Raw genomic sequence first — 24,751 nt, forward strand, 5'->3', positions numbered from 1 at the left:
CTCCCACAGTGCTCTTATTTCCCTGTATCAGTTTGCATCTCCTCCTCTCCCACAATGGTAAGGTTTCCCCAATTTAATTGTAAAAGAAATTTCAAATCACATTCGTTTAATACCATTAAGATTAGTTAGGTTGTACTTCCCAAGAAAAACAGGCTGACTTGAAATTTGTAAATCCTATTCTTTATTTAAAGCATTACCATTTTCAACACAAAAAAAGTTGTATTTCTCTGATGCTAAAAAAAAAAAAAACAACAATAAAGGGTAACGCCCTTTTACTAAAATGTAACAGTTACAGTAATTTCTCTTCTTATTATACTGGTCAAAAAGTGGTTCAGTAGTACTCTGGCTTAAAGAAATTTTTGGTTGAAGCCGAATTCTGATTTCTTTTACATTTCAGAAAGAACAAAGAAAGGTTAGAGTCTGTGTCACATTTTTATTGCTATCCTTCTTACCAAGGTGGCCTACCAATTACTTCCTGTAAGGACATCTTCAGTGGGGATACTAACATTTTTAGCAGTAGTTCAATAGCGGGGAAGGATTGGAAATGAAATTTTTTTTTTCTTTTTGTCCTTGTGGCCACCATTTTCCCCATTACTTGCCTTGGTGTCAAAGGAGTTTAAGTAAGAGAACCCACAAATGTGAAACTTCCATATATTTTATCCAAAATGAAAAAAATAGTTGGAAAAACAGTTTGAAATAACCTAGGGGGCATGGCTTTAAGTTATTTTTGGTTATAATTTAAGGAATTTCTGTAAAAACATAAAAGAGGTAAAAAAAAAAAAAACACAACAAAAATAACAACAAATGAACTATAAAACAGTCTTATTCCACCGTTCAAAGTATTTGGGAATGTATGAGACTTTGGCACATGCACACAAAACAGTATGTACAGGAATACAATGCACAATTCTGACTCGTCTGGATGGGTTCACAGCCCTAAAGCTCATGTCAGCCCTAAAGCTCTACATTGTATTTTGTGACTTGACCTGCCCGTTTAATATCTCTTGATATGAGTGAACATTTTCTGCAATCCTATGTAAAAATCATTGATGTGTGTGAACCTAAATGCATCCTACAGAACAAAAGAGCATGAAAGAAGCATTTTTTGGTTATTAAATATGTACTGATAACCTAAACTGCTCAGACTGAACAGTGTACACTTTAGAGCTTCCTGATGCAAGTATAATAATGGTTTTCCCTGTGTTGGTTCACTTGTTAAATTAGTCCTATTGTGAGTACACAGACGTATCCCTTCCATTTGCAGCTTCTGTAAGTCATTTGTCAAGCCTATGGAGCATTACATCCTACAAGTTCTAACCCTAAAACATAAAATGACATTTTATCTTTTTATAATATTGACTAATTTTAATTAACGATTCCTAGTTCCTTCTTTTCTATGCCTCAGATCCCTCCTATGTTTTATTTTTATCTTTATTTCCCAAACACTGAAATAAAGTAATTCTACACATGTACGTTAATAATAGCAATTGGTAATTAAATCATTTGAACACAAGGCATTTGTTACAGTTTTACCAGATTCGACAAGAAATATTGACATTTTTTTTTAAAACAGACTGGATATGATTAGAAAACAGTCACACACATTGCAATCATACCAGGATTAAATTAAAAGGAGCAATTTAAATAGAAAATCATATAATACATCCGGGCACCTCAAATAAAATCCATTAGGAGCATAATATGTATGTTCAGAAAACCAGTTTTTAAAGTTGCAAACCCAATGACTAATATAGTGATCCTAACTTTGCTATCTTGTGAGTCACTGCTTTGCAACAAGCAGGGAGAATGCTAGTTCAGACTTCCCTGGATGAATGCTTGTTTAAAGAATCATTTGGTAATAAAGCCAGAAGGAAAATTTTGGCTCCATTGTTCAGGGTTTAGTTTGGTCCTAATTCAAACAGGCTAAAATGTTAAAGCACAACCAGTGACAATTACAATCTGGCTATTCTTCCAGCGCTCTTCTGATGGAGCAACGTTTGGTATTTTGGCACATAAAGTCAGGAGCAGCCTGAGTTCTATACAGCATACCTTGTCCATGTTTTCATGGGATTCTGCTGAATAGCTTTTGTTCACTTCAGAAAAGTTTGCATTTCCACACAAGCATAGAGAAATCCCACTTACTGAATTTTAAATGATCTTGAAATTTTCTCAAACCAAATCATTGACTTACTTGTTGACACAGGGCCTATTTGTCTTAGTGGCAAAAAAAATAAATAAAAAAAAAATAAAAAAAAAAAAATAAAAGTTTACAGTTGACACCTGAACAGGTGGCTCAAAAAGGACACAACTTTTATTTTAGTGACAGCAGACGTTTGGTACCACTTTTAGGTTCACTCTACAAACCAGGCATATTATTGTTCCCTATCATTAGTCTATCATTTCTATCATTGTCAGATTTACATTTATATTTGTATATCTCATTTGGTCATCCATAGAGTCCATCCACCTAAATTGGGCATGCATGCTATGGCTGGATGGCCATAGACATTCATCTCTTGTTAATTAGCAGTATTGTTAGTGTTGCTTCCTTTTCATTACCCCCTTTTCCCAAAAAAATTTAAACTGCCAATATCCATCAACAAAAAAAGAGGTTTTAGATGGAATGAATTTTTAATCAATAGGAAAAAAAAAAAAAAAAGAGTTAAAAGAAAACAGAGAAAGGGTTAGTGATGGCCCTTGTTTGCCACATCTTGAAAATGTTAGTGGCGTGCCTGTCTGCCTCCAACAACACTTGTCACTGACCTGAAACAAGCTTGAAGCAAGGAAATCAGTGTGAAATGAAAGCGGCTGACCTGCAACTTCTTTTAGAGGAATGGGTTAAGTTACTGAAGCTTCCCAAGTAACAAATACAATATGGATGAACATATGAGAGTTTTACAAAGCAAAATGTAGTCTTCAAATAAATAATTATACATGGTCAGCAATCAAAATGCTCTGAACCCACCTGATGAGAAAACACAAACATACATACACACATGGTGAAAAAGTCTGGTGAAAACTATCAGACAGATTAACAATAAATCCCACAAATACCAGCCTCCAGGCCTCATCTTCTTTTCACAAAAAAAGGGCTTTTCTACACATCACAGCCAAAAATCTTTAATCCTCCTTTTAAATTCAAAAAGAAGGAACAACAGAAGTAGTCAATGTAATTTCTGTTGCCTAAATTGAGTAATTCGGTTCCATTGTAAAAAACAAAACAAAAACAAAATAACAAAGTAAAAATAAAACAAACACTTTGGCAACTTCAGTATCTCGAAGAGCTACTAAAACCACGTGTTGGTGGTTGGGGTCTTTTTTTTTTTTTTTTTCGAAGACCATTTTGCAAAGTACAGCAAAGAAATAAATTCACCTCTGGAAGTTCAAAATTCATTTTTCTTAATGTACTAGATTTTTACCCAGTTGTTCTAGTTCTTGTGCTGCTTGCTGGTAAGTACAATCAACCTGTAGGCCAATACATCTAACCCAGATGAGCACAGCAGTTTTGTAATAGAACCATGATGTCAATGCAACCACTAGTAATTAAGCCTTAAAATCCCTACTTTTTTCAAAAAGTTTTTAAAGTGAAGAGAATGGCATGTTTTGTTTTTACTGGGTTTTAGATCTGAAGAATGTTTGGGCTGGTGAAAAAGGTCACAAAATACTAAACAAACTTACCAATTTAAACATCTTTGTCACTAGTTTTTAAAAAAAAAATTGGCAATCTTAGCAAGCCAAAAATTTTTCCTTAGCAGCACCATCAAAACAGTTTATAGAGTTATTATGTATTAAACACATAAAACATCCCTGATCACCCGACTTGGTTCCTCAATAAGTACAAAACTCTTGTGGTCTTAAAACAGTCAATGGCGAAACACTTTATATTATATATGTGGATGAAAACAGTTATACATAAGGTCTGTTGGGTTTAATTTTCCACCGTCTTGAGCGGACTCTGAAGAAAAAGTACATAACCATGAGGAATAATGAAGACGTTATATATAGAACCACACATAGACTCATATCTATGTTGGAGAAGCCGAGACCCAAAAAAGTGACAGATGATTTGCTGCCTTCAAAATTGTTGTTGGAATTTTTGCTTTTGTTTGGCAGATTTTGGATTAATTTATCTAAAAATTCAGGCTTAAGGTGATCATGATGCTTGCCTTTATCAGAATCGTTATCACTTCCAGGACTCTTAGTTGGAAGTATGTCACTTTTCTTGTCCTCTACGTCATACTGGTCAGTGTTGGGGTCAGCGTACTGTAGGGAGAGGTCTTTGCTACCATAGTGTTGCTGAAGAAAGGCAAGAACTTCTCTTTCATTCCAGCTGTGGACACCACCCACTTCTTCATGGCATGGTGGGCAAAGGTCAGGGCTTGGCCACTGCACTTTTGGGCTTTTGGGGTCTTCACTAGGGGCACCTGCATAAAAGAAGATTACAAATATTACTGGCCAAAAATAAAAAACATGATTTTCTAAACAAGAAGTTTATCATCATTCTGTCTATTTATTAAAGCAGACTGAAAAAAAAAAAAACTTCCCCCTGCCATCCCTTGTCAGGCATAGCACTACCCCATGGCCATTCCTCCAAAACCCATGTGCTTTTTCTTTTGTTTTTAGTGCCTTTTAAAATAGTACTTAGAAAGTAAATTAGGTAATTTAATAGAGGAGAATTCATCTCTCTGATTCCTAATAACAGGATTGGAAGTGGTTGCAGTGTGTTTTCTGCTCCTTTTACTTGTTATTTTTACTGTGCATGTTACTGCTTGGTTTGCATCCACAGTATGCCAGTTTACACAGGAAAAGATCATGCAGATTCTTTTTTCTAGTGTCATCCACCACCTGGATAATTGTATTTGAAAAGAAAAAAAGAAGAAGTAGGAATATATATATATATGAATCAAATATAAAAGTAGTAGAACAGGCAATCTTAAGTTTGTGTTTGTTACTGGAGCCCTTTATGTGGATGCCGTGCTCAAAAAAATACAGGGCAGCTTGTGGCACAGGCCACTTTCCCTTCTTCATCTAAGGTACAAAAGCATTAGGGGCAGGCATATCTGGGATCAGTACATAAACCGCAGCTACACTATGGGACATTAAGGTAATGTTTATGTGTACCAGTAATGAATAGGTGTCAGCCTGATACACTTTTTATCCCCAAAACTAATATATTTGCATACCAGCTAGTCGGTTATTGACCATGTTGTGTTTTTTCCACAGCCAGAGGACTGCTTCATCTGCTGTTTTCACGGTGTCCACGGACGCTTTAGCCATTTCTTCAAAATGCTGTGCACACTCACGACAGCCAAAAAATTCTCGGATATACCTCCTCATAATTTTCAGCACTGCCTGTGGGTCACTTTCATAAGCTAAGGGGAAAAAAAAAAAGAATGAAAATGTTGCTAACTTTAATTTCTGCAATCCTCTGCTCAGCGACACTCATATTGGAAATAGGAAAACCTGCAAGCAGGCATTTTTTTTGCAAGACACAGGATAGTTGGTCAAACATTTAAAATCAGAGGGATTGGAAGCACTAAAACGGTCTTATCAGTGTGGTACTATTCCTTAAATATTTACACAGGATGAGCATCAGTGATTGAACCAGTACTGAGTCCTCAATAGTCAGCAAAAAACGGTCATAAAAAATCCTTTGGTGGCTCAAAGTTTAGATGTATCCATTTGTTCTCTTCTGTCTTTACATTGTACAAACATCTAGAACTAAACATGTTTGTACAGTGCTTGTACATTCTTCAAGCTACCTGTACAAGATCTCATAAAATGCAGCTAGAGCCTAAAATAATGTAGTAACTCCTTGCATTAGAACAGGCGAGGCCTTATGATAATAAATAGATGAATCCAAAATGCACCACTAGTCCACTAGATGAAGTCTAATGCTTGTATTTGATATGTTATGGTGGGGTACATCTGGATTATTTGGCATATATGGTGCTGCTGATATACTTTTAGACTGTTCTAAATACTGTGAAACTAGGATGTACGCACAAATAGTGAATACACGCTGTCTTAAATGCCGTGGTCTTTATATATGTAACTGGTCAATGTATTTTTAATTTTTTTATTATTCTTTGTCTGTCTTATTAAAAAACTTTCAATACAAATTTACATTAAAAAAATGCACCAAAGTCTTTATTAAGTTATCAACAGACTAAATTGCAGATTATCCTCTGCATAATTCCTGAACTAGCCTCTCCTTTTCACTCTGATAACAAAAGGGACTTCTACAACATACTATCGTAAACCAATGCTAAAGAGGCCACTAGAATGATGAGCCGGCAGCTTGTTTTCCATCTAATGGCCTGGCATAGTGCCAATGCCCACTTTAGTCAAATCAATATTTAACATCCTTGAAGCAGTAATGTTTTGCTGTGTCTTATCAGAGCCAAAGTGGGAAAGATGAGAGGAATGGCCAGTATCAAGATTCTAGAATGGAGGCATTGGTTTCAGCAAAGACAAAATAGGCTTGATAGGGAGATAAGGTAGTTGTTGGTGGTTGGGTACACAAATCGGATAAAGATCCTGGATGTATATAGGGAACAGCACTGTGCTCTAGTTCTATGGAAGCAATACACACATGCTACTTACCACCACTGGGAAACTAGGCATGATTACAAATTTTTAATAGCTTTGTTACCATTACAAATCAATGATGACTTGCGGTGACTAATAAATGCTTAAACTAAAGAAAACCTGTCATCCTAGTACCCAAAACTGTGGCATTCAGGCTACACTTTTTTTCCATGATACAATAGGCAGTGTTCCAATAAATGAAGCAATAGTGTCTTGTGATTGCAAAGTCTGCAGTCTCAGAAAAAAGTCATTAAGAATTCTCTAAAAAAGACAAAAATGAAGAAAACTATAATAAAATGAAGAAAACGATACTACAGTAATAATGAATTTTATCTCTCCAGCTACGCAGAATATATCGCTATATTGTTTATTAAAAGCAGAATGCACTCGCCTCCAATCAAACATGTCATATTTGTGATTGAGTAGACCCACATAAATAAAACGTTGGATGATAAGATTACAGCAGATTAAAAACTGGTATTAAAGAAACATTCCAAAACAATTTTTAGAAAGAAAATTAAATCACCCAATAGCTCAAAACACAGACGGTCTTCTTTCAAGAACAAAAGTACCTGAAATCTAAGAGATTTATGAATGCCTGACCAGGGAAACATAATGAGCACTGTCTATAGAGAAATAGCGATTACAAATTAATGAAGTATTAATTCTCATTCCGTCCTTTTCTACAATGATTCTGAAGTAAATGGAAAAGTTTTAATTGAAGCCAGAGCAATCTACAAATGAATTACTTTTCCAAACTATCATTTTGTCAGACAAAGCTCATTTTTATTGCTTTAAAAATGCAGTACAATCCGCTTTTGAAAAATAAAGTCGCTTTCCTATTTTTTGCCAACCTGAATGTGTATGTATGTATGAGGTAATTTCACATATTGTTAGTTCAATCTTATATTGGTTTTAACTATATATTCAGGGGTAACCAAAACATTACAAAGGAAATGTACAGAAAAGAAATGTATACACTAGAGGTGTTCTCCTAGATTGTAAGCTCTTCGAGGCAGGGTCTTCTCCTCCTCCTCCTGTGTCACTGTCTATATCTGTCATTTGCAACCCCTATTTAATGTACAGCATTGTGTAATATGTTGGCGCTATATAAATCATGTTTAATAATACATAGTAATATTTTGATATTTTATAGCTTAAATTTCTTTTAAATCAGGTAAATACATTAAATATTGCATATGAAAAGGTCAGTATTAATACTTGCAGCCAGTGGGTATAGACTTAAAGAAAGGACCCCTCTTCTGTCAGACGTAGCAACCTGTAAAATGTTTGCTAAGAACACATAAAAACCTAATAAATGTTTTGTTTTAAAATTAAAAAGAAAATAAAAACAGCAAGAAGTTTCTAAAATTAGCGAATACAACCAATTACCACATTTACCTCCGTTTCATGCAGTGGGGAACGATTAAATTTGAAGTTCAATATGCTACACCCACCTTCTTCAAGCAGAACAAAAGTTCAATTTTTTAGAATCCATGATCAAGCAGGTCATTATTGCAAAAAGGGACAGACGATGTCTCTTCTGCAGTAAACCATTCTACCTGCCAGATCGCTATATGCATCAGTCAGAATCGCATACAGCTTCAGCTTTGGTTGCTAAAATACCCGGCTAGAGTAAATCACTCTGACCCAGCTAATCAAGATGGCTGAAGATTGTTCTACAGGAAAAAAAGAAAGAAGTCATCTCTCTAAATGTTGAAGATGAGACAGCTTTTAAGGCTCCACGAAAGTCTGTCAAAGTATCAGTGGGGGTTCTCTCTGGGAAAGATTTACTCCATCTACTTCGTCTTGCTTTATAATCACTATCAGAATTATAGTGAAGATATACATTTGCTTTTGTCCATCTAACAAAATTTGGTATTGCCAAGAGCCTATCTAATGGCTTGGTGCAATCTATAGCGGATAGAGGTTTGATAATAGTTGATACATATGATTGTATTTGTAGATAAACTAATGGACCATCCCCCAAAAATTGGTACAGGGTGAAGGCTGCTTCATAGGATGTAATAATTTTAGACTGGGGATTGACAAAATTGCAGAAAACGGAATCCTGGGCAGTAAGTCTCTGACAGAACCTGCCAAGCTCAGGGGAAATCAAATGCTACACATACCAACAGGGTACAAGAGTGGCTTGTCAATCTCTGTAGGTAGTGGTTCTTTGTGGATATATAGAAAATAGTTCATTTTAGGGGCCAATTTTCGATCTAAAGCAGTCCAAAATTTTTACACGTATACAATCCTTTAGTATCTGGTTTTTGAAGCCTAGCTTTATAAAACCACATCTAGGAAATTAATGCCTCCATTTCTGATTGTTGCAAAATGCACACTCAGTCTAGTACGTTTCCTTAGGTCTAAATAATATTGGTAGCATCTGGAGTTGCTATTTTTGGGGATCAAAATAGTGAGAGCTTCGATAAAAACTGGGAATCAAACATTGTAAACATAGCATTGTATAACTCTGTAAGTAGGGGAGCGCTTTCTTCCAGTATAACTTATTAGTTTTCTGCAACGGTGTCAGGGCCTGGCATTTTATGGTTCATAAGTACTAATAGTTTTTTGGACCTCTTCCTCCATTATAGGGTGGTTGTGGCGGTCTTTTTAATCTGAAGTCAGTTTTGATCTCAAGTCATCTGGCCTTCCCTAAGAGATCATTGAGAATAGCAGGTTAAAATGGTAAAGTGGTGTATATTTGCTGATCTTATTTGTTTAAAAATTTTTTGAATGGAGTTAGAATTCATGTGAAAAGTTCTTAAGAATACAATGTTTGTGGCCCAGTGTTTAGTGGGTCTGTATCTCTACTTTAGATATCACATGTGTTGACCACTGCCTCCTGTCGATTCTTTTTTGTTTGGGCAGTCTCCTTGTCTAAGTGTTTCCTGTAAATTTTTATTACTGGGTCCTGTAATACTTTGTATTGGGCCCGATATTCCATTTTCCTCTGGCTACTTTATTCCATAATGTGTCCCCTCATTACAGCCTAAAAGGTTTGCCAGAGCAAAATTGGGGACTCCCAGTGTTCATTATCCAAGCTGTTGGCTCACTTGTATTATATATTGTATCACAAAATTTTAAAAGCTTTTTGATTTTGCCAAATATGCTGGGACGCATGATCTGGTAGGTCTAGAGCCAACAGTACTGGGGCATGATTGGACATAGTAAATTCTGATATAGAAGCCTGGTATACCCTAGAAAATAGGGATTCCTCCACCAATACATAGTCTATTCAAGAAAATGAAGAGTGGACCCTAGAATAACCAGTATAATTATGCTCTGTGTGGTTTCCTATTAACGAGAGTCAACTGTGGGTGCAGTTAATAACCTAGCTGTTGGGTTAGAGGGGTCTATTGATGGGTCTAACTTACCATTGAGATCGCCTGCTAATATTAGCTATTGGTAGTGAGGCAAATTTGGGGTTAGTTTAGCACAAAACTGAGAGCAGTTATCATTAGGCGCATATACTGGGCATATTGTACAAGTCACGTCTGCCAGTTCCAAGACCACCTGAACATATCCACCTATATAATTCAACCGACAAAATTGTACAAGGCAAATTTATGGGGATTAATATAAACTACCCTCTTTTTTCCATATAGTTTTGAAAGTTTCTCCAATTCAGGAATCTAGCAGGGTGGACAGATCACCAGTTTTCCAATGTGTTTCCTGTAAAAATACAGGAAGTCTTTTTCTGATCTCAAGTCTAATTAATAACATCAAAACAATCCAAGCTTATAATTTTAGCAAGGGGTAAATTTCTTGCTTTCATCTTTTTTTTTAATAGAAAACTTGACCCTTAACCAATAAATCCAGGTTGTAGGGTGGTATTCTAACATTCTAATTAGTAATATTTATAAATAACTAGGTAAAATTAAGGCATAACAACTCTAATAAGTGCAAGCACCCATGAAGTAATACTGTTTGTAACATACTTCACAAAGTTGGGTGCCCCTGTATCAGAACAATTTTAAACAAGACACATAAAATAATTGAGAAAAAAGTGATTAATGATAGAAAAAGATACAGCACACAAACTCATATTTAGGAGAAGTCCTGCTCAGGTTGATGAAAAAATCTAAAGCTGATTGGGGAACTTGAAATATCTTGATTTTGCCCAGCAAGCTCAGTTGAAGCTTGGCTGGGTAAATCAAATGAAACTTTGCACCCATCTTCACCAAACGACGGCATACTGGTACTAATGTTACCACAGAGGCTAAGAAATTTTGAAAAATCAAAATCTTTTGTTCTCCAGTGCTTACCTCTGCTTGCATTATGCTCCTAGGACAGTCTCCTTGTCAGTCACATGAAAATATTTTACTATAGCTGGACTAGGTTTTTGGTTTGCAGTCAGGTGCTTCGGACATATACGGTGGGCTCTTTCCAATGCTCTGGTTGTTGGTGGAGGGAGGTTTAGGGTCAGCATAAGATAAACTGTAAGGAGGTGCCGTAAGTCAAGACCCTTGTAACTCTCTGGTATTAAGTTGAGATTCAATCATCATTTGTGATTTTCTAATTCAATAATGCGGGTAGTGTTAGAAGAAATGTTAGCCAAGGCTGACTCAATAGAATGCTGAAAGGCAGCAAACTTGATAAAAATAAAGGAAGAGGGGGTTTTGATATTTTGGCGGCTGTAGTTCCCAGCATTGGAACAGGTTGGGATAGATCCAGCTCTGAGAGTGAGGGTTCAGGTGCCACCGTTAAAGAGAGGAGCTCAAGAGAAGCGGGTGATTGAAAGGGTGGTGACAAACTGGATTTCTTTGTTTGATCCTTTGCTTTTTAGTTTGTCTGCAAGCAGAGGTGGAATAAGGTTTTCCCACAAATCTATCCATGATGATACCAAAGGTAACAGGCTAAAATTTGGGGTTTACCAAAAAATCTGGCTGCATTTTTCACAGTGATAGCTAATGAAAAGTAAGTGGATGGCAATCGCCCTGTAGATGTATTTCCATTAACTGCAATATCCACAGGTGTGGGAAAGCAGTGGTAATGACACAATAAATTGTAATCTACCATCAATTTCCAATCCTTTGGAAACTGGATGAGAAAACCTTGTAGTAACCAAAGAAATGGCTCACCAGTGCTACTGAAGAGGGTCCAAACAGTATGGATGCTTGCAAAAAATTCTTGGTATTGTATGGGGTGGCTGTAGTGGATTCTCTTTAGATTAGAAGGCTCTGCTATGTGGTGGAGGGATGCTTCAGCAGCAGCCCTGTCGGCAAGATGGCGGCCGCAAGACAGGTAGATGCAGCTGAACACTGACTCCGGGCTGCTGACGGGAATCTGGCTCTTTGAGAGAGTCAATCAGATGTCAATGCACTCAGCTCCATTACTTTTAAATTTATAGCCCTGGAAACAGCATGTTGCAGACTCATGTGCAAGTACACAGTTGACTAGATGCAATTATACCCTATATTCTTTGTGTAAACCAGACTGGTTCTTTTTAAAACAAAGATGGTGACCCAGTGCAATATGTGTACACTTATTATTTATGTTAATTTTTGTATTCTGCATGAATCATTTTATCTTTTTTTTTTTTTGTACTTTTTCATACTTTAAATAAAACAAAACACAAAACAAAAGATGGAGGTCTTTTATGTGAAAAAAATAAAATATTGCTTGTATGGAGCACCTCCTCAATTACCCAGAAACCTGCAGCAATAGTCTTGGTCTGAAGGAGTTAAGATACAAAATGGCTCATTCTCTTTGGTCTTAAGTCCCTGGATGGATCTTCCAGCAACATCTGCCGTGTATCATGGAGTAATCCTCCTTGCCTCCTTCCACGCCAACTACTGCCATTCTGGGTTACCCTAATCTCTAAAGTGGACAATAACCATTAAAGCCCTACCTGGTGCTGGCGAGGATTAGAGGGACGAAGGCTTTTTATTCGATGGATTTAACAGAAGATACAAGGAGAGGAGGGGAGAAAACAAGCTCCCCAAGACATAATCCAGCAAAGTGACCCAATTCTTTTAGCGTAAGAAGTACTTGTCAGATTTCGGCTGAGGCGAGACACAGTCAAGTGCAGCACACCACTTAGAGACCAGCTATAGAGGCGCCTTTCACACCAATAAAAGTGTTTAGGAGACAGTGACTTAAAGACTTAACCCTTTCCAAGGCAACTAAGAAATAATACAGATAAGAACCTAATCCTCATAGAATTTTCCAAGCATTAAAAGCCCTGCAGTGAAAAACAAGCTGTTTATAGTGGCTTCATAAACTGCAAGATGCATGTGAATAAATTGGAAATACAGCTCCTTTGTCTGACCACTTAGCTCTTCAGAAGTGAACAAACCAGAAAGTTTTTTTTTTTTTTTAAATATTAATCTAGGGGTTTTCTTTCTCATATAAAAAGTCATATCGCCATGATCTAACAGTTACATGGTTGGTAAAGGCTTATTATCAGTGTGGAGTAGAACTGGTGCTTCAAGTGCAAGATAAGTATGTAAATAAATTCAGAGATGGGAAAAATGTAAAGATAGTGTTTACGTTTAAGTGGTAAGTTCAACAAGTTAATTTGAGTGATCAACGTTCATTTAAAAATATCAAACCAAATGTTAAAGCAGGGAAGAGTGCCTGCAACCCCGTTTACCAAAATACACCACAGTAGAGTCCCAGAGATTTCCCAATTGTAGATTTTTTTTCTCTATGCCTTAAAGTTCCCTAATGGGTACAGAGACAACAATAAAACTTGTGGAAGCAACATCTTCCTACTTTATTAAATATGTATATAAGTATATTTACTTCGGCCAGAGAAAGTTAGAGGACCTTTTTAAAAGATTTGATTAGATAAGGATAATTTGGTAACTACTATGTTCCAATTAGAGATTATTGTTTACCTGTATTTATATAGTGACAACATAATATGCAGTGCTGTACATTAAATAGGGGTTGCAAATGACAGAGAATGACACAGGAGGAGGACAGGACCCTGCGCCGAATTTTACAATCTAAAAGATTACATTTCTTCAATTATCCTAATCACCAGAAATGAAAGGGATAGTCAACCCAAAAAAGATTTAGCGGGGAGGAGAGATATTTATGATCATTTTCAATAGGGTTTTGACGTGACCCTAGTTGTTCATTACACTGCTCAAGCACCTAGTCATCATGGGGAGAGAGAGCCACATAGTCCCCATAACTGGAAGTACAGAAAATTTAAAGCGTAACCAAACTCAGAATTTTCTCTTTACATAAATGGGTAGACAACCCTTTTGTGTTAGGTAAACATTTTGTAGTTTATTTTTTTTTGGTTTTTTACTTGCAACATGCTTTTAAAAAGGTGCAGCAACGCCGCCTAATTCTGGATTGCCCAGAATGGGAGCACAAAGCCTCCTGGGATACCTATGCCTTGTATCTCTTAGGCTCTTGGGTGCTCCTTCTGCGCATGCCCGAGCATCTTGGGCATGTGCAGAAGGAGCCTTTTCGCACAAATAGAAACATTTGCTGATCCCACGCATGCGCAGTGAGATTGGCAAATTTTTTTTCATCCTATGTCACGTGGGATGAAGAACCAGGAAGAGGAGAAGATGGCGGCACTTGGAGTGCCGGCTTGGGGACAGATGCAGGGACTACACAGGACCAGATGCACGACACCTCCAGATAGATAAAACTGTCCTGAAGGATTTAGGGCAAAAGTTTTTTTTTTTTTTTTGGTAGCTTTGAGTTTAGTTCCTCTGTAATTTTGTTTTGGCAAGTTTTTTTTTTTTTTATCTGCTGATCAATTTTGTACTTTGTTAGCAAATATGATGTAAAACTCCTTGAATACTGCACAGTCAGAACCCCCCCCCCCCTTTTTTTTTGGCTCAGTGGCTTCCTAGGTCACACCTATAAATAAGCAAAATCTCCTTTGTCAAATTGTTATGAACAGAGCTAGGAACAGCAGTGGCAAGCCAGGAAGGTACAGTGGTAACATTCTTTGGATTATAAAACTGTAAACATATACATTTATTTGAACTGTTTATTTACAAGTTCAACAATTATTAACAGGGAGTTCATCATTTTCAATCAAGTTGTAAAGCAAAAAAAAAAAAAAAAAAACATAAAAAACTGAACAACTTAACAAGTAGGGAAATTTTTTTTTTTTTTTTACGAGAATGTTAAAACAGAACCTTAGCTTTTTGCAAGCTGATGGCAGCTAAAAAATAAAATCTATATTGTGATAGATATTCTACAAATAAAACTTCCCGACATCTTTATATAATGTGTTTTACCTTTAGTGCTCATTAACCCAAGCTTGCACAGGTCCACTATTTGGTGTCCATTTAATTATTGACCTCCAATTGAGGTGGGACCTTTACAGGCGTCCCCCATAACTCAGACCGTCAGATGTATGTCGATAGGAATGGCTTGGACTGTTGCTTCAAATAGCTTTCTGTGTAATCAATAAATAACAGTATTTCTAAAATCAAATAATGAGGCAGGGGGTGAAGAGAGCAACCTGCAGTCAATTAGGAGACTGTAAATCACCAGGAACAAAGTGCAGTAACTTTACCACCATTCTCAATACTGCTGATTTATGATCCATAAATGGCAAAATGGAGGAAATGGTGACATTAGTGGAGGGGGAATTTTACTATTAGTCTTAAAAAAAAAAAAAAAGGATGGAGGAGTGCCTGTTCAAGTGACCTGTTAAAGTCACGTGACAGTCTCCATAGCATGAAGTACTACATAGTGTATCAAGCAAACAGATATCTGCACTGTGGGTCACTTACAGCCTCTTTGCAGCCACTTTCAGTATGCATGTATTATATACCAACTACAGCTACACAATAGAATAACTCATAAGGTGGGATTGATGCTGATTAACCTTGGAACAAGCTTGTGCAATGTACATATCCACAGCGAACTGTTGTCCCCATTGGGGAATGTATAAGTAATCAGAACATGTGGCAGATACAGCACTATCACCCATAACAGGAAACCCCTGATGAGCCATTTCCTAGGTACTTTAACAAAATGCTGCAGACTTACCAATATTAAATATGACTTAAGCATAAGCTTTCTCGAATAATATGCCACACCAGTTGATCCAACATTTGCAATCTCATTACTCTTACTACTGGAAGACCGAATCCGTTAAGTATTTAGGGGTTAATATAGCCAACAACTATAGCTCTTTGTACAATGTCAATTACCCAACTCTCTTTCGTGAACTCTATATGTAAAGAAGAGACAGAGGATTTGTGTCTAAACAATTTGAATTACATTTCATACCAATAAAGTGTACATGAAAATTAACAAGAACATGTTTACATCATCTTATTTCAGAAATTTTATCTTAACATCCATTAGTAGCATGGGGTTGAGATAATTCACTTAGGCACCAAATTGCTACGTAGAGTTTAGAAAATGACTTATTACTGGATTGGTCATAAAACGTCTTGTAACCTGATGTGTTTTGCCTAAGCGGCTTCTTCAGGGGTGTATGGGACCTAAATTATAATACCATGTAATTATAGAGGATTGAAAGATATACAGTGGATTAGATTATTATACATGATTGGAAACTGGACATATGTCTGTCAAGGTGTTAGGAACAAATGTTGCTGTCAATATAGCAGCAGCTAGGGCTTCTTGAGTAGGAACTTCGGTCCAAGATAGCTGAAATACTGGTAAGATGATGATTCTAAATGTAAAGCATACAGGGACGCAGCTTAGACTGCACAAACACAGTACAAACAGGGTTCCGTGAACTCTGCTCTCTCCTGCACAAATGGTGGGCCCTACAGGTATCCTTCATGGGAAAAATAGCTTTAGTTAAAATGTCAATACTCCCTAAACTACTATATTATTTTGCCACTCTGTCGGTCCCTGTCCCATGTTCAGCCATTGGACGATTGCAAGCCGCTACCCTTAATTTGATTTGGGGCTATAAAACATAGATTATCTAAATTTGTGCTTTTCCTAAAGAAAAAGGGGGATCAGACCTTGTTAAAAACTACTGGTCAGCCCACCTTAGGCATTTGACCTCTTGGGCCAGCCTGCGGTCGTTCAATCGATGGACTGAAATAAAAAAATTATGGATGGCCCCCCCACACACCTTAACTCCCTATTGGGAAATTCCACTGACAAGATATCCGGTGGTGTCCGCCTGGGTCCTAATCAGTTCACTAGACTGATTTGGCTTCAATGTAAAGACAAATTTAAACTCTCGGCACCCGCCTCAGTACTCACTTTCCTTTACAACCCCCAGCTCCCAGATAGCCATTATACAAACATGGTTGAACCATGGCGAGCCAGAGGTCTTTTTCATTTTGGTCATTTGGTCAACTAGTGTATCCTTGCTCCCACCAGCTGCTGCCACTTTCGGATCTACAGGGGAAGTTTTGAAATTCCCCTGACTGGTTTTTATGGATACCTTTAAATAGGGCGTTACATGCAATTCATTACCAGCAGCCTAACCTTCTCTAATATGACCAGCTTTGAACGGATCAGTGCGGGGGGCCCGGTCCAAAAGAGCCTAATCACAGAAATATATCAGGTCTTAATTACATTCCTATATGATGAAATGGGAGCAGATTCTAGGCAGGGAGCTTCCCCTGGAGATCTGTGGGCCTATATGGAGCAGAGCGCGGTAGAGTTCTTTTTGTACGCTATTACAAAGAAAATGCATATAAGATCTTGATGCATTGGTACCCTAACCCGACAGGCTGCATACTATCTTTCCTACCACTAGTGATAGATACTGGAGATGTCAGAGGGAAGTAGGTACATTGTACCATTTATTCTGGACATGCCCAGTCCTACTGAAAAATAACCAATGATCTACTAAAAGGAATATTTGGGATACAGATAACCATGGATGTTATCACACATCTACTGAGCCTGCCCATACAAAACACAGTAATTATGGAAACAAATGAAAAGTGATGCGTCTCATTTTTTTGCCTCATTTGCTCCTAGTAACTACCATACCTTCTGTTATTATGTCAGAACTCTCCTAATTCTCCCAACACTTCCAAGAGGGAAAGCCTAAAGGTGATATTTAATTTGCTATATAAAACACTTGGTTCCACTAATACCTAGTTCAACATTTCACCTTTCATCAATGAAATTACTAAATACCTGATCTCTTAAGATGTGATTAAGTTTTTGAAATGTGGGTAAATCATGGTTGGTGGGTAGGAGGGGCTGGTAACACACATGATAAAGAGCCTCCACAAGTAAAATAACTGAAATCCAAGGACTGAAAAGGGCTGGCCCTCCATCAGCCAGTAAAAAAAGGGTGTATCTAGCTGACTTGCTGCAGCTTCTAATACTAAGCGACTGTGTGCAGTTGGATTAGAGTGAGAAATTTCAGTACAGAAGAGGAGAGACTGCAAGACTGAAGGTAAGGCTGGAGTTTGTCTGTGGATTTATATTTTAAACTTGTAAGGCAATGTGATTCAATGTGGCTCAATATTCCATTCAGAAGAAAAAGCTACAATGGTTAAAATACAAATTCATTCCCACCTGTATTAGCTAGGGTCTCGGGCTGTGTGGCACCTTGCACTGTCAAACTGTGAAAGAGCTTCCACAGGGAGCAGGGGTAACCTCTCAGTTGGGGTCTGCTGCCTTGACAGCCAACCCACTGGATGTGGTTTGTGAGGAATATTCCAGAAATCTGTAAAAATACGAAATCTAATTATTTGGTGTTATTTTTTTTGTTTCTTAAAAGTAAAATAGTTGACTAATTTCAGACATAAAACAAACTGAAACAGTGTGGCTACTCCAAAGCACCCAACCTAATCCCCAAATTACCTCTCACTTCTTCAGTCATGTCTTTTGGTACACAAGAAACACCCACATTTTTATAATATGACTAACTCACCCGCATTTTGTTGTTGACAATATCCAAGATGGCATCATAGGGAATCTTGTCCAGAGGCATACTGACCAGCCACTCCTGTAGCGTTTCCAGCAACTTCATCACATGCATGCGTCCTGGGAACAACTAAAAATATTTTTTTTAAGTTCAAGAGGCTTGTATTAAAGTAGTTTTAGAAGTACATATATTATTTAACGTTGTTTAGTAAGGACAATACACCTTTCACAAATGCACAATACATAAAATGAATTTGTGTACAAACACTTTTATAAATACGTACCTATTAAAATGGTTAGCCTAGCCTTCAAAACTGTGTTCCATTTACTGTATTTGCTTTTTTTCCCCTGCACACTGTTGTCAAACTACAGAAGGCATTTTATTTAAATTCTTGAAAAATATGTAAAAGGAATATACACAGCAAGACAATCTTTACATGAAACCTTTACCAGTAGCATAGGGAAAACTGTTCTATAAGGCTGCAATGGATGTCAAAGAACAATATTCAACAATAAAAGCACACAGTCATTGCATCTCTTCCATTTAACAATTTGATCACCTAATACACGGGTGTCAAACTCTGGCCCCCAACGTCCTTTTTTTGGCCCTCAAAGGAATCCTAAATATGAAGCGCAGCTGGCCCCGGCGCTGCATTGAAATAGCACCTCTACTACAATTCCCAGCATCACTCGCGTCTATAGACCAGCGGGCTCTCTGCCTATGCATGGCCCCACATTGGACTGTTATATAGACACAAATAATGCTGTGAATTTTAGTAGCAGCACTATTTCAATGAAAAGAGAGTTTGAGCTGTGGGCCACTCAAAGGATTAGGCTCCGCGTTGGCCGCGTCTGGCATTTCCAGCACTCCCCCTCAGCTGTACATTTCCTTGCTACTCTAAGGCATGGACTTGAATCTTTGGATTTTCATAGAAGAATATTGTTTTTATTGTTAGCCTGTGCAAAAAAGGTTACCATTGAAATTTACCTCAGAAGGCTACAAATAGAGAAAGAGGCATAAGATTTTTTCTTAAACAAAATTAAAAATACATTTTTAATTTTCATTTTTAACTTTCTCTATTATAAGCTTGTTCCAGATTGTAAAGCTAAACCACTTTGCTTCCATATGAAAAGGGTTTGTATCTAATGAAAAGGGAAAATTTCCCCAATTTTTTCAATACATTTCAAGGTTGGCCCACGGCTTTGTCTAAGTTTTTAATTTTGGCCCTCTGTGTATTTGAGTTTGACACCCCTGATCCAAAAGGAGATACTGAGCTTGATCTGTTAAAAGCATTAGTGTGCATTGCTTGAAGGAAGGATGGTGGGTAGAAACTCTGAACGTCCTGCCTTACTGGGTAACAAAAAATAAAGGAAAGGCTTCACCCTGTCACATTTACAGATCATACAAGGTTTACCCTACCCTGTCTGTGTTTATAACATACTGCCAACTAAAAAAAATTTCCCCTGTACCCAAATTGAAACGACACTGCTATAGTAATGGACGATGATAAAATAAGCAAGCTTTCAATGTAATTTTGTTTGTTATGACCAGTTTTTCTTAGAAAGTCATCTTTGAAACATGGTTAGTGCTAAAGTGGTGGCAACACTTTCTAACCAAAAGGAAATATTTTTTAGGTCCTTTCACTGGTTAATAAACCAGTGTTAACAGAACCCTCCAAGATGATTTGAAGACATTACAATTGTATCTCACCAGCTTGCTGCTTTTATAACAATACATGTTAAAGTCTCACCTTATGCAGGATGGCTATAAAGTCTTTAAATGTTTTCAGTTTCTCTCCCTCAAGCGTCTGGTGGGTGGCCAGTTCGACTCTCAAGAGGTAATGCAATCCTGATTCCAAGTCAGCTGCATACATCTTGGACCTGAACAAGGAAACAAGAGCTAAAGTCAGACACTGGCTTTACTAAATGAAGAATTATTCGCTTTAAAGGGTTAGTTTTAAAGTAAAACAAAATGTAGAGACCACCCAGCGACCAATGACTGCTTTTCTATTGATCATTCTCCACATAAAAGACTACTCCATATTAGTGTTCCCTGCAACAGCATGCTAATCAGATTCATGATCAAATGCCTGTTGCTTATTTCTTGATATAATGGACTTTGTTTCTCATTATGTCAACTACCAATTTGTACATTATGCTAATTACCATGTTCCTGACAGACACTTCATTTATTTGCTCTGAATTTCAAGCATAGCCCAAACCCAAAAATAAAAGTGTATATGTAACATATTGTAGTCTACAAGCATTATTTTTTAATGGATTTTTCACCTAATGATGCGGTCAGTAACAAAATTCCTGTCCTAAGAAATGGTATTGTAATATACTGTGATTGCCGTCATCCTAAGATGCTCACCGATTTAAACTAAAACACCTTCTCCTCTCCATATCACTATTACAAATGACTTGGTAGTTCACAAACAATAGCCTGGAAAGATGATAATTTTAAGATTTCAGTTTAGTAAGCTATAAGAACACAATTTCTATCAGTTAGTTTTTTACATTTGTGCAAAATGCACTAGTCTTGCAAAAAACAAAAACGTAAAAATAATGCATTACAAACTCATCTGTATCTCATGTCTTTTTGAAGTCAGTAATTCAATTAGAAAAATAGCTGGCCTATAGGGGAGTCAAATGTCTATAGCCCAAGACATAACAGGCTGCATTTTAATTTTGACCTATTTAGGAAAATAGCAGCATCATACATGAATGCAAGGAAAGTCCAATGTAACATAAACTTGCCCACTTAACAAATACCAATGAACGTAAGGCACATACTTGTCATACTCTTTCCAGGCTACCTCCTCTTTGTCCTCCAGCCTTGCAGGAAGGTCAGAGTGTGCCCCTGCTTTTTTCCTTACAGAAGGCATAGATTTTAGATGAGAGGAGAAAATCGATCTGAGTGGTTTTACACTGAAAAGACAAAATAAATTACTTCTATATTCTTTGAATATTTTGAATGTAAAATCAAAGAAAACACAAGAACAATATAAAATATTTGCTCATATATAACCACACTATATAAATAAATGCATAAAAAGGAGGTCATTCTGTACAACCCTGGGCTCATAACCATGTATATGAAATGTAAAAAGCTTTATTCAATATAAACCTTTAATGTGAAATTTTGGGACACAGTAAATACTGCCAGATATTCTTCATTCACAGTATCTAAAGTATCAACCTTCCCAACAACCAGTCCAGCTCATTGAGATAAAACCCAGCTACACCGAGCAAATAAATTGAATCGGTTACACACACACATCACTCCTTTATAAACCTGATATAAATCTTTTTCTAAAACAAACAGCTCCTTTAAAAATATTTTAGCTGAATATATGTTACATTAGAGTCATCTAACTTATAAAAACTCTAGCTTTCTAAAAACTTGTATTACTGCTACATAAACTGCCTTGGAAGCCATGCCTCCTTGGGGTTTAAAATACAGTCAACTGTGTGTGTGGAACATAGCATCCCTGACATGTCTGCATTTACTGCACGGATAGTATCATGTTTGGTAACAAGCAAATAATGACATCATTATTCACAACTGAGACTGATGATTTGAATTAAAAATTACTCCCCCCCCCACCACCACAGCAACTATACAATTTTTCAAGATGGACAGAGCCAACATATTTTATGAGAAATTCCTCATTCCTGACTGCAAGGTGCATAAAACAGAAGCAATGAAATGTGAGACATAACAGCAATTTCGGATAGGACATAATCAGCATTTGCAATGTTACGTCCGAGTAACATTAAACTGAGTACTGTGAAAACACGCAGCATCCTCCATTAAGAGGGAAGGAAAGCGCCTTGTATCTCTTACAGACACTTAGTTACTTACATGTTAATTAATCCGTGCGTACCGTTGGGGTAGATCAGGTAACATGATGGAACAGAGACAATACCAAGTGTCTCTAACACAGCCTTATCTGAACTTAACGCTCTGTGCACCAAAATGTTTTCATACTGCATCAAGTCCATTATTACCTGGAAAAGGGAGCAGAGATCATTGTCAAAGAATTCACATTTTAATAAACAGGGTCAGCCAGTCTAAGGTCATATCACACTGCATAAAGTTTTTAAAACTCTTTTGTCTATTTGTGGCAGTTCAAAGGCCCGATTCGCATGCACATCTCACTCTTTGATCTAGAGGAGTTTACACCTCAAAATCCCCACCACAGTTATTCATAATTTTTAGACATTTAAATCTAATGCTGACAAATTCCACTGTAGTGTAAAAATATCACTCAACCAAAGGTATGAGACTGCTCCAGAGAAGAATAAATAATGTATTTATAGAGCTCTAACAAATTCTGCAGTGCTGTACAGGGAACACTGAACCAGTTACAGTGTTGGCACCGGAGAAGCTTACACAGTATTGCCCCATTTAAAGTTATTGGCAATCCAGAAGAGCCAGAAGCCAGACACCATCCCAGAATGTTTTAGAACTGTAGGACAAAAATGCTGCACCATGAATAACCCACAAATTCCATGCAGGCAGAGCTCTGGTGGGAACTGAACTTAGTTCCAAATAGCAGACCAATTTTTGCAGTGTTCATGAGTCATGAAAACAGAAAAGGCAAAAAAAAGATCAACTGTAACTGTTTTGGTTCTTTGACAACCTGGCTCTGAAAACTAGTATAGTGTTCTATATCAAGTAAGGCAGATGATTCAAAATGTGATTCAAGAAAATGAAAAGAAAACACACCTCCCGCCCAATATAGGAGTTCTCACTCTCAAAGATGATAGCAGTGTAGTGGGATTCCTTTCGACCAATAAAAAAGCTGATATCACTTAACCTGTAAAACATGAAAAGAAAGGGATAAGGATGAGACACTGACATTAATAAGCATTTTATACAGAAAACAGAACTGATAGCAAACCAGTTTACACTTCCTTTTCTATAACTGCTATCTATGGTTTGGATCCGTTTGGCCGCTACTGCCCAGATATGCTCCTATTTGGATACTTAATTGACTAAAGCTGTAATGTCCAGCTTAAGCTTATCTAAGTCTGGTTGTATTAGTATATGGCAGTACACTCAATTTTTCTATATAGTTCATGTAAAGTACTGAACTTTGTATTGGGACCTAAATGTTGTCTGAAGCAGTAATTACACCTAATATGGTTCAGTTGTTGGTGCCGTCTTGTCTTGTGTACTTTTATCAGCAGCAAAGAGTTAAGGCTTTCCTATCCAATGGCATTTACTGGTGTGGACAAAACCATCATTGGATGCTGGAGTACTAAATTTGTGATCTTACCTAAGTGGATCGAGAGAAGGGTAAGCAGAAGGTTGATGTTCCTTAGGGGCAGCCTGCAAATAATCTATAATCCCATGGCGTACTGTCTGTACTCGTCTATCCGAGTCTGCAAAATGAGAAATGGTAGTATAATCACAGCACTTAAATCCATTGTAGACGTTAAAAAAACAATGCATTGAATGCATTGTTCTCTGTAATATTCATCATCCAGCTTTAAAAAAAAAAGAAAAAAAAACCCAGGTACCAACATATTTTATTATTTTTTTAACAAAACACAATTAAAGTATCTTAGGAAATAATAATTTTGTCCTTATCAGCCAATTTTCTGTGGAATTTTCATTGAAGAACCTAAATGTATCTATATCGAAAAAACAAAAATTTAATATGTTAGCTTACTAGTCCTTACATGTGGTAACTGTAATTAGTTTACAAATTTTTGGACACAAATATTTTAGCAAGTACAGAAAAAAACCCATTGATCTCACCAGAAATTAGATCCCTGCTGTGTTGTGAGCTTAAAAGCAAACACAAAGAGTCCAATTTTATTGTAAACTACTAGCCTTTTCAGTCCACCTTATAAGAGGAGATGAAAATGTATATAGTTTCTGTCTTCATAAGGTGAACAAAAAATATGCAACTACCACATCTAAGCACAAAGGTCTAATAAATATATATTTTGTAGTTTTTAAATTAGATACCCCAATGAAAAAATATACTATATATATATATATATACACACACACACTATTTCCTGGGGCTTATATTTTACTGTCGTCTGGAAATAATGCAATATTTACCTTTGTAGTTTTCGCCTTGGCTAAATTCCTTTGTGAAGGCACTAAAAAACTAAAACATAGATAATTATCTCTCAAAATGTTAAAACATATATATACTGCATATAATTTTCTTACTCTGTACCCCCATTGCTACTCTTAATAAATAAAAAGGACATATATAGTGCATTTAAAATTTTACAGAGATACGGTAACCATTTTACACCATTTGTTATAGTTCTCTAATGATCTGTAACTTTATAAACGACCTTTTCTGAATAC

The 24,751-nt window shown here is 36.8% G+C and overlaps 1 protein-coding gene across 1 annotated transcript in view; it reads right to left on the minus strand.

Moving 5' to 3' along the window:
- Positions 1-158: 158 nt before the first annotated feature.
- QSOX2 (quiescin sulfhydryl oxidase 2) overlaps positions 159-24,751 on the minus strand; it is a 31,709-nt gene continuing 7,116 nt past the window's right edge. The window contains exons 3-12 of the mRNA XM_072429391.1: positions 24,494-24,542; positions 23,697-23,802; positions 23,144-23,234; positions 22,277-22,422; positions 21,205-21,339; positions 20,160-20,289; positions 18,416-18,538; positions 18,058-18,208; positions 5,184-5,372; positions 159-4,424 (exon numbers count right to left, since the gene is read on the minus strand). Of these exons, the coding sequence (XP_072285492.1) occupies positions 3,907-4,424; positions 5,184-5,372; positions 18,058-18,208; positions 18,416-18,538; positions 20,160-20,289; positions 21,205-21,339; positions 22,277-22,422; positions 23,144-23,234; positions 23,697-23,802; positions 24,494-24,542 (1,638 nt within the window). The 3' untranslated portion in view covers positions 159-3,906. The remainder of the gene's footprint in view (positions 4,425-5,183; positions 5,373-18,057; positions 18,209-18,415; positions 18,539-20,159; positions 20,290-21,204; positions 21,340-22,276; positions 22,423-23,143; positions 23,235-23,696; positions 23,803-24,493; positions 24,543-24,751) is intronic.

This window comes from Pyxicephalus adspersus, chromosome Z, assembly GCF_032062135.1.
Source record: "Pyxicephalus adspersus chromosome Z, UCB_Pads_2.0, whole genome shotgun sequence".
Taxonomy (NCBI): Eukaryota; Metazoa; Chordata; class Amphibia; order Anura; family Pyxicephalidae; genus Pyxicephalus; species Pyxicephalus adspersus.